The following is a 15,202-nucleotide window of genomic DNA, read 5'->3' as shown; positions in this document are numbered from 1 at the left end:
AGAGCAGGGGAGAGAGAGAGAGAGAAGAGAAGGAGAGAGAGAATCCCAAGTAGGCTCCACACAGTCAGCACAGAGCGCAACTCAGGGCTGGATCTCACAAACCATGAGATCATGACCTGAGCTGAAATCAAAAGTCAGATACTTAACCAATTGAGCCACCCAGACACCCCAAATCTCAACCTTTTGACTATGAAAGAGCCTCACTCCATTGGAGGTTATTTAAAAATACATTGAAAACCACTGCTTTAGCTCAAACTTCCATTTGTACAAATATATCAACAACTGCCAAACTTCTAAAAGGACTGGAAGTCAATCTCACTGCACTGAGGTTATACACAGGAAAAGAAATTCCATGAAGCGTTACAGGACATTTTAAATAGAAACACATTAGTGATTTTATTTCAAAATTGCCTATTTACTACATCACCATCAACAACAAAACCTTATACAAATACAGTAGTAAAGGGTGAGTTGTGCATTGATAGTCATACTTTTCTTTTTTTGAGAGAGAGAGTGTGGTGTGTGAGCAGGGGAGAGGCAGAGAGAGAGGGGGACAGAGGATCCACAACGGGCTCTGCACGACAGCAGTGAGCCCAATGGGGGAGCTCAAACTCAGGAACCAAGAGATCTTGATCTAAGCAGAAGTCAAATGCTCAAATGACTCAGCCGTTCGGGCACCCCAAGTCATACTTTGTTTTTTTTCAGTCATACTTAAAAAAAAAAAAAGTTTATTTATTTATTTTTGAGAGAAAGAGGATACACAAGCACAAAAGAGCGTGAGCAGGGGAGGGGCAAAGAGACAAGGGGAGGGAGAGTATCTCAAGCAGGCCCCATGCTGTCAACACAGAGCCAGATGGAGCTGGATCTCATGAACCACAAGATAAAGACCTGAGCCTAAACCAAGAGTTGAACACTTCACCAACTAAGCCATCCACGCACCCCAAAGTCATACTTTCAAAATAAATATTAAGAAATTAAAGACGTGTCTTTAATCTCAGGGTCAGTTCCATTACCATTCTCTTTTCTATATTCCAGACTAGATGAAATATATTTGAATATAGAAGGATACATTTCCACATAATACATAGGATAAAATTTTTTAAAAATGTTTACTTATTTTTGAGAGACAGAGCAAGAACAGGAGAGGGGAGAGAGAGAGAGGGAGATGCATTATCCAAAGCAGGCTCCAGGCTCTGAGCTGTCAGCACAGAGCCCGACACAGGGCTCAAACCCATGATCCGTGAGATCATGACCTGAGCCAAAGTCAGAACGCTTAACCAACTGAGCCACACAGGCGTCCCAGAAAATCTTTAACTTAAACACTGCAAATTCATGACTAGACTCTAAGCAAACCTGAGCTCTGGTCCCAGATCTAGCATCTGTACCCCTGGGCAAGGTACTCCTTCCAACTTCATGATCCTTATTGGCGAAATAGAAATTTCTATGACTACAAGTTTGATCTTAACTCATGTTGAAGGAACGCTAAATGATACCGCAAGACAAATTAGGGAGCAAGGACTTTCTACTGACTATAGGTTTCAGAAAATCTTATCTCTTCAAAATGTTCATGGCCAGTATCTTAACAAGTCTTTAAAAGTTTGGAAATCAGTAGAAAAATAATAATGTACTTTCTCTTGGTCTTTCATTCCATTTTTTAAAAATGTCATTCCCTTCTGAAAATTGTTTAACAGGGCAAAACTTCTGATTGTCAGCTTCTTTTTGTCCTGAGAAGAGTCAATTCTAGTATAAGAAATCAGTCACTTCTCTACTGACCAACTGTGGATTCACTTGTAATTTCTCAGTGTACCATTTCCTAAGCAGTAAAATTCTCTCCCTAAATATCATAGCTTCCAAGCAGACATCTGGTGGACTGAAAATTAAACTTAAATTTCACCAAGTTTCTCCTACTGGTATACTACCTTTCATATATTATCACAGATTTCTAAAAATGTGGCAAATCATCCAGGTAAAGATCCTTGCAGGTTTTGAAGAAATCGTATTCCATCACTGGGATAACTTTAATAATATTCTGGTGAAACTTTTTGGTAATCTTGCTGCTTTACTGAGGTTGATCCCTCAAGTAAAATTATGATAAAAGTATTACTAGGACAGCATGGAACATATAAAAATGAGCTTTATTTAACATACAAAACATATGTTAAGCATATGTTTCTTGAACACATAAAAAATGAGCTTTATTTTTAAAAACCAGTAAATATATTTAACTGTTAAAATTATTTTTAAAAAGTTGTCATCTCTCTTTTAAAAAGAAATACCAAAACAGCAATACCAACATCAAAGCATTTTTTTTCTTATTATGTGTTCACTTTGAGGTCAATATTTTAATTGGAGTTACTTTAAATCCAATCAGAGGGACTCAAGCTAACTCAGTTTGAAGGCTGGGGGAAAAATTAAACCTTATCATTCTTAATAGGAATTGGTGGTGGGTGGGAGGAGGCAGTATAATCTATTTTAGTAGAATATACTAAATATACTAATATTTGCTAATATATATACTAATATATACTAATAGTATACTAATATTAGTATATTTGCTAATATACTAGCAAAGCTGTTAAGATGAAACTAGCACTATTTTTTTTTAAAACAGAGTCAATAAATATCAGAATACACTATTAATTGTTAGCAAAACCAGACACATTTGTGAAGTTACATCTTTCATATACTATGCCAACCTTCAAAGGGCCCAACTATTCTGAACTGCCCACTGCCAAAGTAACTTATTTTTCTATAAAATAAATACTTAAAAATAGTACTTAAAAATAGTACTATTAAAAATACTACTTAAAAATAGTACTAATTCAAATGAATCAGTACTGGTTTAAGACTCCCCCCACCCACCAAAACAGATTCCCCTATGATTCATGGCAAGACTATGAATTCTTAAAAGTACTAAGTTAAATAATGGTCAAGCTGTTTTAATTTTCTCTCAATGACTTAAATCATTCTCTTACAACATATGATTGGACTCAGTCTTGTAAAAAATATAATTTATTGGCCATTTACTTAGAATTACAATAACCGAATTAAAAAAATAAGAGTACTGTGTTGCTCAACATCCATCCCTCCCTCCTTTTTTCCCCCCAACTACCCAGTTTTACATATAGACAGGTAGGGATCAGAATGATTAAGTGGTTTGTCTACAGTCATATGTCACCAGCAATGGAGAAGAAATAAATGATTGGTTCTTTGGTCTTTTGTCCTTCTGCTTTTCCACCACTGCTCTGAGCAACTGAACTGAAAAATATAGCAGCAGGGGGACACTTGGGTGGGTAGTCAGTTAAGCATCTGACTCTTGATTTCAGCTCAGGTCATGATCTCACGGGTTCGTGGGATTGAGCCCTGCGGCACGCTCTGCACTGATAGCATGGAGCCTGCTTGGGATTTTCTCTCTCTCAAAAATAAGTACATAAATATTAAAAAAATAAAGTTAGAACCAAGCTTGCTTGGTTCATTTCAAATCTATAGCAGCATTAAGAATATTTACAAGTTATTGGCACCTGTCAACTTCATAGTTTCTTTATGAAATGACTACAAGAATAAGAAAACAAGAACTGAAGAACACCAAAATTCTATTTTGACATGAATATTATTTTCCTTAAACATAAGGGAATGTGCATTTTTCTCTTCTAATTTGAACTGATGATTTGTTCTACTCCAAGCAATTTTTTTGGAGTAGAACACACAAAGCTAATGTTCAGCCATCCTTGTTCAGCACTAGAGCCACTCATGAAGAGATTATGCTCCCTCCTTCATCCACCTCAATGGCCACTTGGGCAACCAGTGGCTACTGGCCCTACAGCTGACCAACTGCATACAGCAATATTAACTAGCAAAAATAGCTAACCAAAATGAAAGCCAAACACAAAGAGTGATACTTTGAGAAAGATGCAGAGTATGAAATCCCCACCCACTGCTATTAAGTAATCTAAAACAAGCACTTCATAATAACCACTCAAAATTTGCCTGCAACTTTCTGTGTGCTAGTTAACATACTATAGTGTCTAATTATTTTCCCTTTACTTACCCTTGATTCCCTCTCAAGACACTACCATCTTTGCATCATTATCTAGAGAAAGTTAAATTGCTTCTGCCCAAAGTCAGTCTCTGGTACTGTTGAGTCAGCTGAAAAGATTTCTGTTCACCATTCACTCAAAGAACCACCTACCACACAGCAAATGTTATTCTCTGGGCTTTTAACCTCATACAGTTTTACTTGTGTCTATGCAGATCATCACAAAAGATGTTTTTTTAATATTTACCACACATGGAGATTTATCGTATTTTTTCAACTACCATGCCCAGCACATCAAGAAAATAAAATGCACTGAATAAAACAGGGTTCACTGCAATTTGCATTTACTCTTTGACTAGATATCCTCAAGAAAAGATCTAAATACTACAATCAAAATGAATGGACCTATAGAAGAGTGAAGTCTTAATAGCAGGCTTAAATGTACCTTGTGTGAATAAGGAATGGAGAGACGACATCACTCACACTCAGACAAAAAATGACCCAAACACATTTTTCTTAATCAAGCTTCCTTCACAATACTTAAAAATAGTAACTACTTCTTCAATCAATAAATTTAGCGCTGTTAACACCCAAAAAAAGTAGATTATCAAGCATAAAACAGACACCATTAAAATAAGTAATGGCCCAGTATCACTTGGAAAGTTTTCCACCTCTGTCAGAAACATCAGTAGTTCTCAACCAGGGGTGGTTTTGCTTCCCACAACGCGTTTTTTGGTTTTCACAACTGGGAAGGGGTGCTGCTGGCATCTGGTATGCACAGACCAGGGATGCTGATGTACATCCTACATTGCGTAAGGCAGCTTCCTCAATGAAGAATTACCTAGCCCCAAATGTCAATCTCACCAAAGCTGAGAAACCCTGAGAAATGCAATCCACAGGAAATACAGTATCTTTTTTGTTGTTATTGTTTTTTAAGGTTGGTGGAGTGAAAGATCCATTTTGAGTAGTACCAAAAAGACCACAAAATAATACAAAGGCCATTGTGGAGGATCACTCCAAAAGAATATGATTTAGAGAAAGTAGCCTATATAAAGCAGCATCATTAAAAACACACACACAAAAACGATCACACTATTCTAAACTGGGATTTATTATCATTTCATAAAGTGAATCTTTAAAAGAAAATTTCCCTTCCATCAGTCCCTTAGAAAAAAGGCCAGTGAGGATACAAGTTTGAAACCAGAACCCTGATAATGATTGTATTCTCCAATAGTTACTTGATTAATCCAATCACAAATGCTAAAGCAATACATACATACATATACATACACAGACAAATACACACAAACATGCATAAAGGGCAAACCCTCCAGAAACTGAAAGAATAAACATTTTTAAGTCATGCCTTTTGCTCAGTCTATAAGAATTTTGCTTTTAAAGCTCATCAAAAGCAGTTTCTGAGAACCAGAGGTGAAAAAAAGAAAAAAAGGAATGTAAAAGTCAGGAAAGTATTTGTCAGATTAGTGTCAGAGACCTTTGTGAGGATGACACCTTTATTCTCTGCAATACATATCCCTGGAGCGATTCACTTGGCTACAGAATTACAGCCACTGAAGGTAAGTTAGTACATTTTTACCTTTTTTGCAACTGCTGGCTGTGAGACTGCTATGTGCAGACTATCATGTTAAGGCAACTGCCAATATTTATTGTTCAGTGATCACAACTGTGTCTTCTTCTTACTCTCTTATTTACCAATTTTAAATGATGATTTAAAAAATGCTTTACTAAAGAGTCTGGACAATCAGAAGTATTAAAATAGTCTTGATTGAAAGTGACAACTTAAGCTGGGGTACAATTTTTAAGTTTTCTCTTAAAACATCTCCATAACCACAGCTGTTCTTAAAATTCAAGTATGACCCTCAACAAAATGTCCAACATTATTGATTATTTTTCATATAAATAGAAAATGCCAATTTAGTATATGTGCTGCCAAAGTGAGCACAGAAAATGCCAATTTAAAAGCTGAAAGTAATCAATCCTAAGTGAGCAAATCTGCCTATGAGAGAGAAAAATCACCTCTCAAAATTGTAGCTAGGAATATTAGGCTTTTCAAAAAAGTAACCTCAAATACATTTATTTATTAATTGAAATACTCCTTCAACCTAACACCTTGCTTAAAAGATTTGGTTGTTTTTTGTGTTTTGTTTGTTTTTTTGTTGTTGTTCTTTGGTTTTTTGGTGTTCTTTTAAATTGCTTTGGACTCCATCAATAGGCCCAGCTGTTAAATTCAGGAGCAATGACAACAAATCCCTTGGCAAACAACAGCTGAGAGTGAGACCCTTTCTTTAGAATAATCAGAGATAGCTGACAAAAGAGGGCATACCAAATGCCCTTGCAAAATTCCATTAAGAGGCTGGACAGAAATAAAATAAACAAACTTATATACATCTTAAAGCAAATCATAATTATACCCCTTAATGGATCCTGCTTGGTTATAAAATTTAAAATCCAACAACTATGAACAACAGTGAGATAGTGTTACAGGTTCTGAAGATGAGAAATGATCCCCACTAATCAAGTGCAAAGTGGGAAAAACTGGTTCCATTACCCAGAGATTATCAGGTACCTGATAAACCTTTTAAGTAGACAGACTTAAAGAACTAAGTGTCATCGTATATAAGCCTGTAGAACTCTATGTGCTTTTACTTCTCTGATTGAAGCAATTTTAAGATGGTCGAATTTTAAGTTAAACATACACTTCTGAACTATCACCGCTTCTCTTTAAAGACCTCGGATCCCAGAAAGCATCATGTAAACCTTACCTACAGTGTTGGTAGATTGGTCTCTCTCAATACCTCAGTTCTGTCTTATTTTTCTGAAATCAAATGACCTTTACTTTTGCTACTACTCTTGAATTAGAGCTTGAAGTGAATTGCACACATGTAAGAGAAGCTCTACCCTTTACAGCACCTACAAAGCTCAATAAAAAGTAACAATGTAGCAAAAAGCTTCATCTTGGGTTCCTGATCATTAATAAAATCCAAAATGTAGGCTAACACTCTCCCAGTGCTTATCTTTCTCTTTTCAACCACGCACCTTTTTTTTTTTTAAATGTGAATCATTAAATGTTCTCAATATGTCTGAACTCATTTCAACATCAACTTTGGGTTATAATTTATGTATTACTCTTCAAAACAGAAATCACACTCATAGAACAGTTTTTCATTAATCTAACAAGAACAACACCAAAAAACCTCTCAAGGTCATCTCCATTTAAATTGAAGTGATAAACATTTTATCCATGGAAAACAAACTACATCCTTTTAAAAGAAATCACTATTGCCATGTAAAGGTATAGAAACAGACCATCTTCCCCCTCCTCCACCCCAACTTTGTAGATGCCAAAACTAACCTCAAAATTTTGAAAAAAAAAATCATAAAGTTACAATACTATGGTCTTCCAGCTACAAATACTCACTTTAAAAATTATTTTTCACCCATGTGAACAGTCCTGAAATACCTAAGAAATATAAACCAGCTTTATGTTCTCTTTCCCTCTATCCAAAGACTTCAATTTCCACCTTTTATGGAAAGGAAATAAACAACTAGCTTCCTGTTCAATCACTAGCTTACAGCCAGTCTTTTACACATCACAGAACACAACCCGCCTCCTCCTTTACTTCTCTCCAATGTCTCTTCTCTTATCTTCATTTAAACTTGTTGAAAAATGAGACCATTTTACAACACTAATGCTTTCCTATGAAATTTATCTTACTTTAATGTTAAGAATGCAAGAAACATCAAAGCGCCCACAGATTATTTCTTACTACTAAAATATTTAAATTAAGTTATTTAGAGTGAAGATTTAGCACCTGTGAAAGTGAAAATTCTATTTGCTAAAAGCTAAAAACACTGAAATTTATAGGAAACCGCTTAATCCTCTGTTCTTGCTTTGCATACAACCAGAAAAAGGGCCTCCCACACATTCCCCTTTCTATCCTAATTTCATGAAAATGTAAAACAGCTAAAATGCCTATCCATAAAAAGGATTATCTTTTTAAAACACCTAAATATTACTTTAACCCTATACTTTCCTTTAAAAATGGGATGCCTTAGAAAAACTAAGTTAGACAAATTCTTTTGTGCTTGGATGAACAACAGGAAAGCAAGCCTCCAGGCCTTTGGGGAGGAACCTTGTCCCTGCAGCCAGCTCTGATGTGCTTGGGAGATAAGGCTCCATAGTGACACTTAAGGAAAGGCCTGTTCACATTTGAATTTCTGCATTCCTCAAGAACAATTCATGGCAATAACTAACTTTGCAGAAGAGCTACATGAAAGCTTTGGCCAATGAATGAGGGTCATCTGCTCTTTATCACAAGGGTAAACCTCATCCTGGCCAGTTTCTAACCTTTTAACCCTGTGAATTCCTAATTTACACATGAATAATGGAATTCTTGCCTAGAGTGCAACTTTCAGCTTCTAGTTCCTAAGTTTAGAAACCAAGACTTGATTGCCCGTGTGTTAAAAATCTAAACTTGTGCAGATTAAAGTTTTAGAGTTTCAGACGCTGTATTATTACACTTCTGAGCCAAAAGATAGGCTTTGCTGACAAATCTTTGATTAGAAAATAAAAAGAACACACTTGCACCCTGCTGCTATCAATAACTAGGAGAACTAGCTTAAAAAAAAAAAAAAAGCAAAACAGAATGTCCATTTAATGCCTATCCTCTTCCTGTTTAATATGTATAACGTCTTTACTCTGAACATAGGATAAAGTCATTTCAGCCCACATCATTGGACATTGCTTCTTAAATATCAAAACTAACTTTGTGAATTCAGAATCTCTAAGAAGTCTCAAATTTCTAAAGGGAAATCTAAAACCACTATGCATGCATTAATTTTAAATCTGTAATACTGAATGCAATGTCCTAGCAAAATACCTCTGCGGAGTTAAATAAAATGTGTGCCTATGAAGTGTGGTCCCTGTAACTGACTACAGTTGACATTTAACAGCAAAGCAAAGTTCTACATAGTTTCACTAGAAAGGTTTTTTTCCCCTATTCATTATATGAAAACAACCTCACTACAACAGCTTTCAAAATGATTCACATCTAATATTTATTATCCATTATTTTTTACAAAGTTACAAAAATCAAAAGATGCTCAAAAAGCCAGCACTAAATTTGTTTCAATGTTAATAACACTCACTATGCTATTCAGACTTCAAAGCTGTGTGTGTGTTCAAGGTATTTCTCGGTGCCCTAGAATTTTTTTTTTTTTGTCAGGCTTCTAAGGAGGTCCTGGAAATAGTGTGTGGTCATGATAAATGCTTCATCCTTTCAAGGCCCATCTGCCTCCCTCCACCTTTCTATCCTGTTCCTCTCCTCTCCAGGAAAGAAATACAAGCTACAGCTCCTGGGAATGAAACATTTTCCACAACACTGAAAAGGTGAAAAATTTACAACTCAATAGAACAACTTTATGTTACACAAAAATTAAATCAACCAAACATAAGCATAAAAAGCACATTGTCCTGAAAACAGCACAGTACAGAAAAAAAAACATCACTCGACAACAAAATGATTACTGGCCACTGATTATGGAAAACAAAAGAGAAAGTTTATCAGAAATTCTGAGCTTTTTGCTACTCTGGGGAGGGGCTAAAATTAGAAACTCTTCTACTTTTCTGACATATTTCAATATAAACATACTTGCTTGCAACTTATTTTCTACAGTTAATCATTATTGCACAAGTAAAATAAATACTAATACAACGGTAGCATATACATTGTCATACACTATTATGGCATAGTGAGTCACCTAGAAAACCCCTGCCAATACCTCCCTAAATTTCAACTGTGTAGGCCCTGAAGAAACTAGTTCCTTAAGATTAAGTTTTTATCTTAAGAGCTCCCTCTTCCTATTGTTCATCCTGTAAATGATCAATTTGTTGGTGTAGCACAAAATCTATCTTTTGTGGATCAACAAAAGAATGTAGCTAGGATGCCTGTAAAAACTGTTTTTAAGATACAGTTGTTATTTTAAGATTTACACTGCCTATTGTCATTTTGAGTGCTGCATGTCAGATCCCCTGAGAAGGTGGAAAGCCTCAGTGGGAACAAGGAGATCCCCGTCTATCCTACGCCCATCTTTACACCCAACATATCAGGTCAGACACCAACCACTGGATCACTTGGACAAATGGCTGATCTGATGGGGCTGTTCATACAAAGGAAATCATTAGACAGCAAACTTTATGACAACTGGAATAAAGGGGGCAAGATCTGGTTTAAATCCATTAAGCATAATATGGAAATGGCCTTAACCTCTTTCTTTCCCAGCAGAAAAAGACTAGGAATACTTCAAAGGCTTGAGAATTACTGGCCAATGCCCTCTCTACAATTAAAAAGCAACATGAGTGATCTTAAAGCACTCGGAGAAATGGAAGGTTGGGCTTTAAGAAAGATTTAGCACTCAAGGGCCATCTACGAAGCAGGAAGATTTGCTTGTGATTTTTAAATTTTAATTATTAATTTACGAAAGATGAGATTTTAGAACTTTTGCTGTTTTAGCCAAACTTTTACAACCAACTCTTCCCATAATGTCAAACACTTAAATTTATAAAGCCACTTCTACAGACTTAGGTGTTCTAAACCTAACCTGACTTTTGTTCTTAATCACTCATCCAAATTTATTTATTTTTTCTCAAAATTTTCTGCATGCTTTAGTTAGCATCAACTACTACTCCAGGTAATTGTTAATGTTTGTGTGATTTTCAGGGTTAGCACTTGGTGTATCAAAAATATCATCAAAATGTAGCCATGAAAAGTGTCAAACAACGAAGAATTTAAATACTTACTTGACAACGTAAGATGTGCTTTTTGACTAAGAATGGCTCCATATTTGTTCACTGCCAAGCACTGATAAAATCCTTCATCAGACTGCTCTCCTCGCTTGCCTTCCACTTCACTGATGTATAACGAGCCGTTAGACAGGACCTGGATCCGTTTATTTTCAGACACTTTTGCTCCATTTTTCAACCATGTGACCTTAATGGGAACTTCTCCATGAGCCTGGCAATCTAAAACGACTGGGTCCTTTCTTGTGACAGTTACATCCTGTGGTTCTTTTATAAAAAACAGTTCACTAAAGCACCACACTCCTATAAGGAAAAAGGGGGGGCATATCCAGAATTATAGGTATAAAATCATTTCTTAACACACAATGGTAACACACGTATGCAGGGTGTAACATGACAAAGTTTAACAAACCACATTAGTTACCTTATAAATACCTTAATAAACCAATCTAAGCTTCAGCAAACCTTTTCAACAAATCAGAAAATCACCTTTTACATCCACTCTAAAAGCATAGGGAAGATTTCATGATCTTCTCTGCCTTGTAAGAATCGTGTTCTCAAGTTCCTTGCTAGAGTATCAAAATCATCAGGAAAGCACAAGCTGTTTGCTACTTTTACAAGCTTGTCAAAAAAGATCTTGAACAGAGTAAGTCGTAAAAGTCTAATTTTACAAGAAATCATTAGCAAAACTCCAACTCTGTGAACAAGCAAGTTTATTTCCTTGTCCCTTGAAGTGTTTTGGACCCCTTGGCACCTACTCCTTTGGGAAGTACGTTTATCTTTTGTGACAAATTACAAGTTTGCATCTTTATATCTGTCCTTTTACAGCAAAGACTCTATCTCCTCTCCTTGAAAAAGAACCATTTATTTACTATTGGCAGAGTAAGGTAGGTATTTAATGGACAGTCAACTTTGAAATATTGGTAACTCTTGGTGATTGTACTCAGGGGATGATCGGATTAGAAAACTTTTATTTCTTTTTATTCTTTCTTTTTTTTTTAGAACCACCAACTGCTGGAAAAAAGTGCGTGACTAATTGGTCCTAACAGTCTAACAGGGATAGGAGATTGCTTAATCAACCAATACACATTTTTATGAGAAGAGGAAAGGCTTCATCCTAAGCATACACACTGTCCCTGCCAGGAGAAGGCATGCAATGACCACCTAATACCCTGTCACCTCTTGCATTCGGTGCAAAGGCCAGCTAAAGTCTGGCATATTGCTTGGGGAGTGTTAGGAGTTTTGGGACATTCAATCTTCCTTCTGATGTTCTGAATCCATGATTACAAATTCCCGGGATTGATCTGTTTCTCATCAAGGCAGGTCCTCGGGAAAACTTACACACTAGTCACGCTCCCACGCTACGGCTGCGGACCTCTAACGTATGCCTGGGATTACTCGAGCGACCCTAACAGCCCGGCACTTCGAGGACCGCTCCGGAAGGCGCCCATTGTGTTTCCGAGTCACATCTGACTTTGATCCTTTTTTCGTGTTAACAAAAACTAATTCGTCCAGAGAAGAGGAAAGTCGGGGGATTTGTAACCTGTACCCGTTCTCCTGAACATCTCTCCTCCCCGTCTCCTGCAACCACCACATCCACTTTACATTTTTATCTCTTTGAGGGTAAACCAACACAGACACAAACGAGAAAAATTAGTTCATCCAAGTTTGCACAAGGCTAACCTGGAGTTTGGAGGAATCTTCACGTTCGTACACACTTCAGGCCCTGCCCCAAAACACCTGGCTACAAGGGGTGGGGTGTGGGGGGGGGGGGACTCTTTAAATACCTTCCTCCCCTCCAGAGCAGAAATCAGCCACGCACCTTCCAACCCTCTTGTCTTTCCAATTCCACCCCTCCTGTCTCCTCCTCTCTTGATCTGGATCCTGGAAAATGGGGGCACTCGGGGCGCTGACCTGGACGCTGAGTTCACCCATTTTTTCCCCTAGCCCTAAAACGTGGAGGAAACCCCACTGCAAAAAGGGGAAGCCGCGAGAAACCGCGGCGCTCCCTGCGTGGCAAGGCTGCCACTAAGGAAACAATATAAATAAAGCCACGTGCGCCGCGGCGGCCGGGGCGGGCGGCGCGGAACTGCGGCTGGTAGCGGACGCTGGGACGCGGCCGGAGCCCGGACAATGGCGCGAGGAGAAAGGGGGATGAGTGGACAGCGGGCGCCACGGCCCTGCAGCCTGCGGCTCAGGGAGCGCTGCGAGGAGGGGCGTGTGCCAGGAGAGTCGCCCACAGCTCTGCCCGCGCGCCCCCGCAGCGCCCGCGAGCCGCTCGCGCCTCCAACAGGGGCTCCCGACTGGCTGCAGGGAGCGGGCAGGATCCGGTGGTCAGCGCACCGCGGAGGACCCCGCCGCTCCCCCAACACCCCCCACCCCCCGCCCCGGTTTCCTCTTTCCCCAGCCCACTCGCGCCTGCTCCAACCCCACAGGCGCAGAGACACGCAAAAGAAAGCGCTCCCACCTGGACCGGAGCCGAGGAGCAGCAGGAGCAGGAGCGCGCGGAGCAGCATCCCTGGCGGTCGCAGCCCGGCGAGGGGTCGCAGAGAAGGCGCCATTCAGCTGGGCTGCGCGGGCATGCTCCCCGGCCGCCCTGCAGCCGCTGTCCTCCTGCCGGCCCCCGCCTCCGGGCTCTCCCCGCGCCGCGGCTGGACGCGCGCAGCCTGGCTTCCCGCTCGGGGTCCGGCGTGGCGTGGCACTGCGCGGCCGGCGGCGGGTGTCTGTGGTCTCGGCGAGGCCGGCGCACGGACACCCGCTCGCGGGAGGCGCGGGGGGGACCCGAGAGTCCGGCCTGGGGGCGGAGTGAGGCGGCGGCTGGAGGGGGCGGGGGCGGCGGAGTGGACAGCGCCGCCGCTGCCGGCCTGGGACTACTTTCTACATCTGGCCCCTGGTCTGGGGACCGCGAGGTCGGTGCGGCCGGCGGATGGAGACGGCAGGAGGGGGTCAGTGGCGGCTCTGTCGCTTCCCCGCGGGGAGGGGGCGGGGGCGGGCCCCGCCGGACAATGCACCTGGGGGTCAAGCCCCGGCTGAGGGTCTCCGGCCGCGGCCCCGCCCCCCTGCCTGCCCGCCACCGTCGAAGACAGAGCCACAAAGGCCAAGCCTCGAGGTCCGGCCATCCCCCGGGGCCCCTCTCCCGCCCGCTTGTTTAGGATTCGGGGAAAGAGGAGGCGGGTGGGGGGAGGGATGGTGTTGAGAGACGTGGAAAGGCCGGAGACTTTTCCCCTGATGGCCCCCTGCCCATCCCCCTCCTTCCCTCACACGCCGAGGCCCTGTGGAGGGAAAACTGACTATTCCCACTTCGGAGATTTGTTAGCTCGACTGGAGGCATCTCCGGGTGCTAAGCCCCATTTGGGGATGGCTTTTACCCTCCCTGCCCCCATCAGATGCAGCACTGGCTTAAAACATCTCCCAAGAGTACCCTGAAATGAATAATTAACCTTTTAGGGAGACGTTTTACTATCTGTATCTCAAGTTAGTCAAGTCCTTTAATGCGTGAGAACGGTGAATACAAAAGGCCTGTCCTAAAAGTTGAGGCGAGATCAAGAGATTTCTAGATTCTCTGGGCTTGCCTTGGGGGACCAGGCTTTCCATAGACTACCTGGGTAGAAGTTAAACTGACCAGGAAAGACACAAATATTATTAATCTGTTCACATCTCTTAGAATTAAGGATAACAAGAGGAGTTAAAAGGTACATTTAAAAATGTAATCAGGTTGCTAAACATATGTGGATCATAGAGAGCATTTCCATGTGGATTAGCACTTGCTAATCCAAAATTAAATCTGTGGCACATGATGAGGGCAGGCTAAAAGCTAACCTTAATGAAATCTGCAGACAGAAATCTAGCTTTTGTCACTAAGACACCAACACACTGCCTATAGCATGTTCCCCAAATCCTCCTTATGAAAAAAAGGGGGCGGGGGAGGATCAACAGTTTTAGAACATCTGCTGGGAGGGCAGCACTACCTTCCCCGGAAGCTTTCTATAATAAGGATCAGCCTGTTTAACATTTTTTAACCCGTGTAAAACGGTAATACCCTTGACTATACTGCCTGCAAAACCTAACTAATAATTTAGATGAATTTAGAACTATTTCTAAGCATCAGAGTAAAGGTTCATGGAAAGGGAAAAGTGTTTAGAGGTAATAAAACGAAATACTTGCAAGGATGTTTTAAATATCTGAAATTTACACAAATTTACATGATACCTTAACTGTGTGTGGCTAAATTGTCTAATTGTATGACATTCTTCCTCTTGACTCCCCCTTCTCCCAGTTTCCTTTCAATTGACCCCAAGTGCTCATATTTCCTGCATAAGAATTGCTAATAAGATTCTTTTATACTC

General features: G+C 40.2%; 1 protein-coding gene across 1 annotated transcript in view; it reads right to left on the bottom strand.

Moving 5' to 3' along the window:
• PRTG (protogenin) overlaps positions 1-13,573 on the bottom strand; it is a 129,522-nt gene extending 115,949 nt beyond the window's left edge. The window contains exons 1-2 of the mRNA XM_043555363.1: positions 13,324-13,573; positions 10,857-11,159 (exon numbers count right to left, since the gene is read on the bottom strand). Of these exons, the coding sequence (XP_043411298.1) occupies positions 10,857-11,159; positions 13,324-13,417 (397 nt within the window). The 5' untranslated portion in view covers positions 13,418-13,573. The remainder of the gene's footprint in view (positions 1-10,856; positions 11,160-13,323) is intronic.
• Between the last annotated feature and the right edge of the window lie 1,629 nt (positions 13,574-15,202).

This window comes from Prionailurus bengalensis, chromosome B3 (genome assembly GCF_016509475.1).
Source record: "Prionailurus bengalensis isolate Pbe53 chromosome B3, Fcat_Pben_1.1_paternal_pri, whole genome shotgun sequence".
Classification (NCBI taxonomy): domain Eukaryota; kingdom Metazoa; phylum Chordata; class Mammalia; order Carnivora; family Felidae; genus Prionailurus; species Prionailurus bengalensis.
Note: the sequence above shows the minus strand (reverse complement) of the source record. Positions and strands in the feature narration are given on the sequence as shown.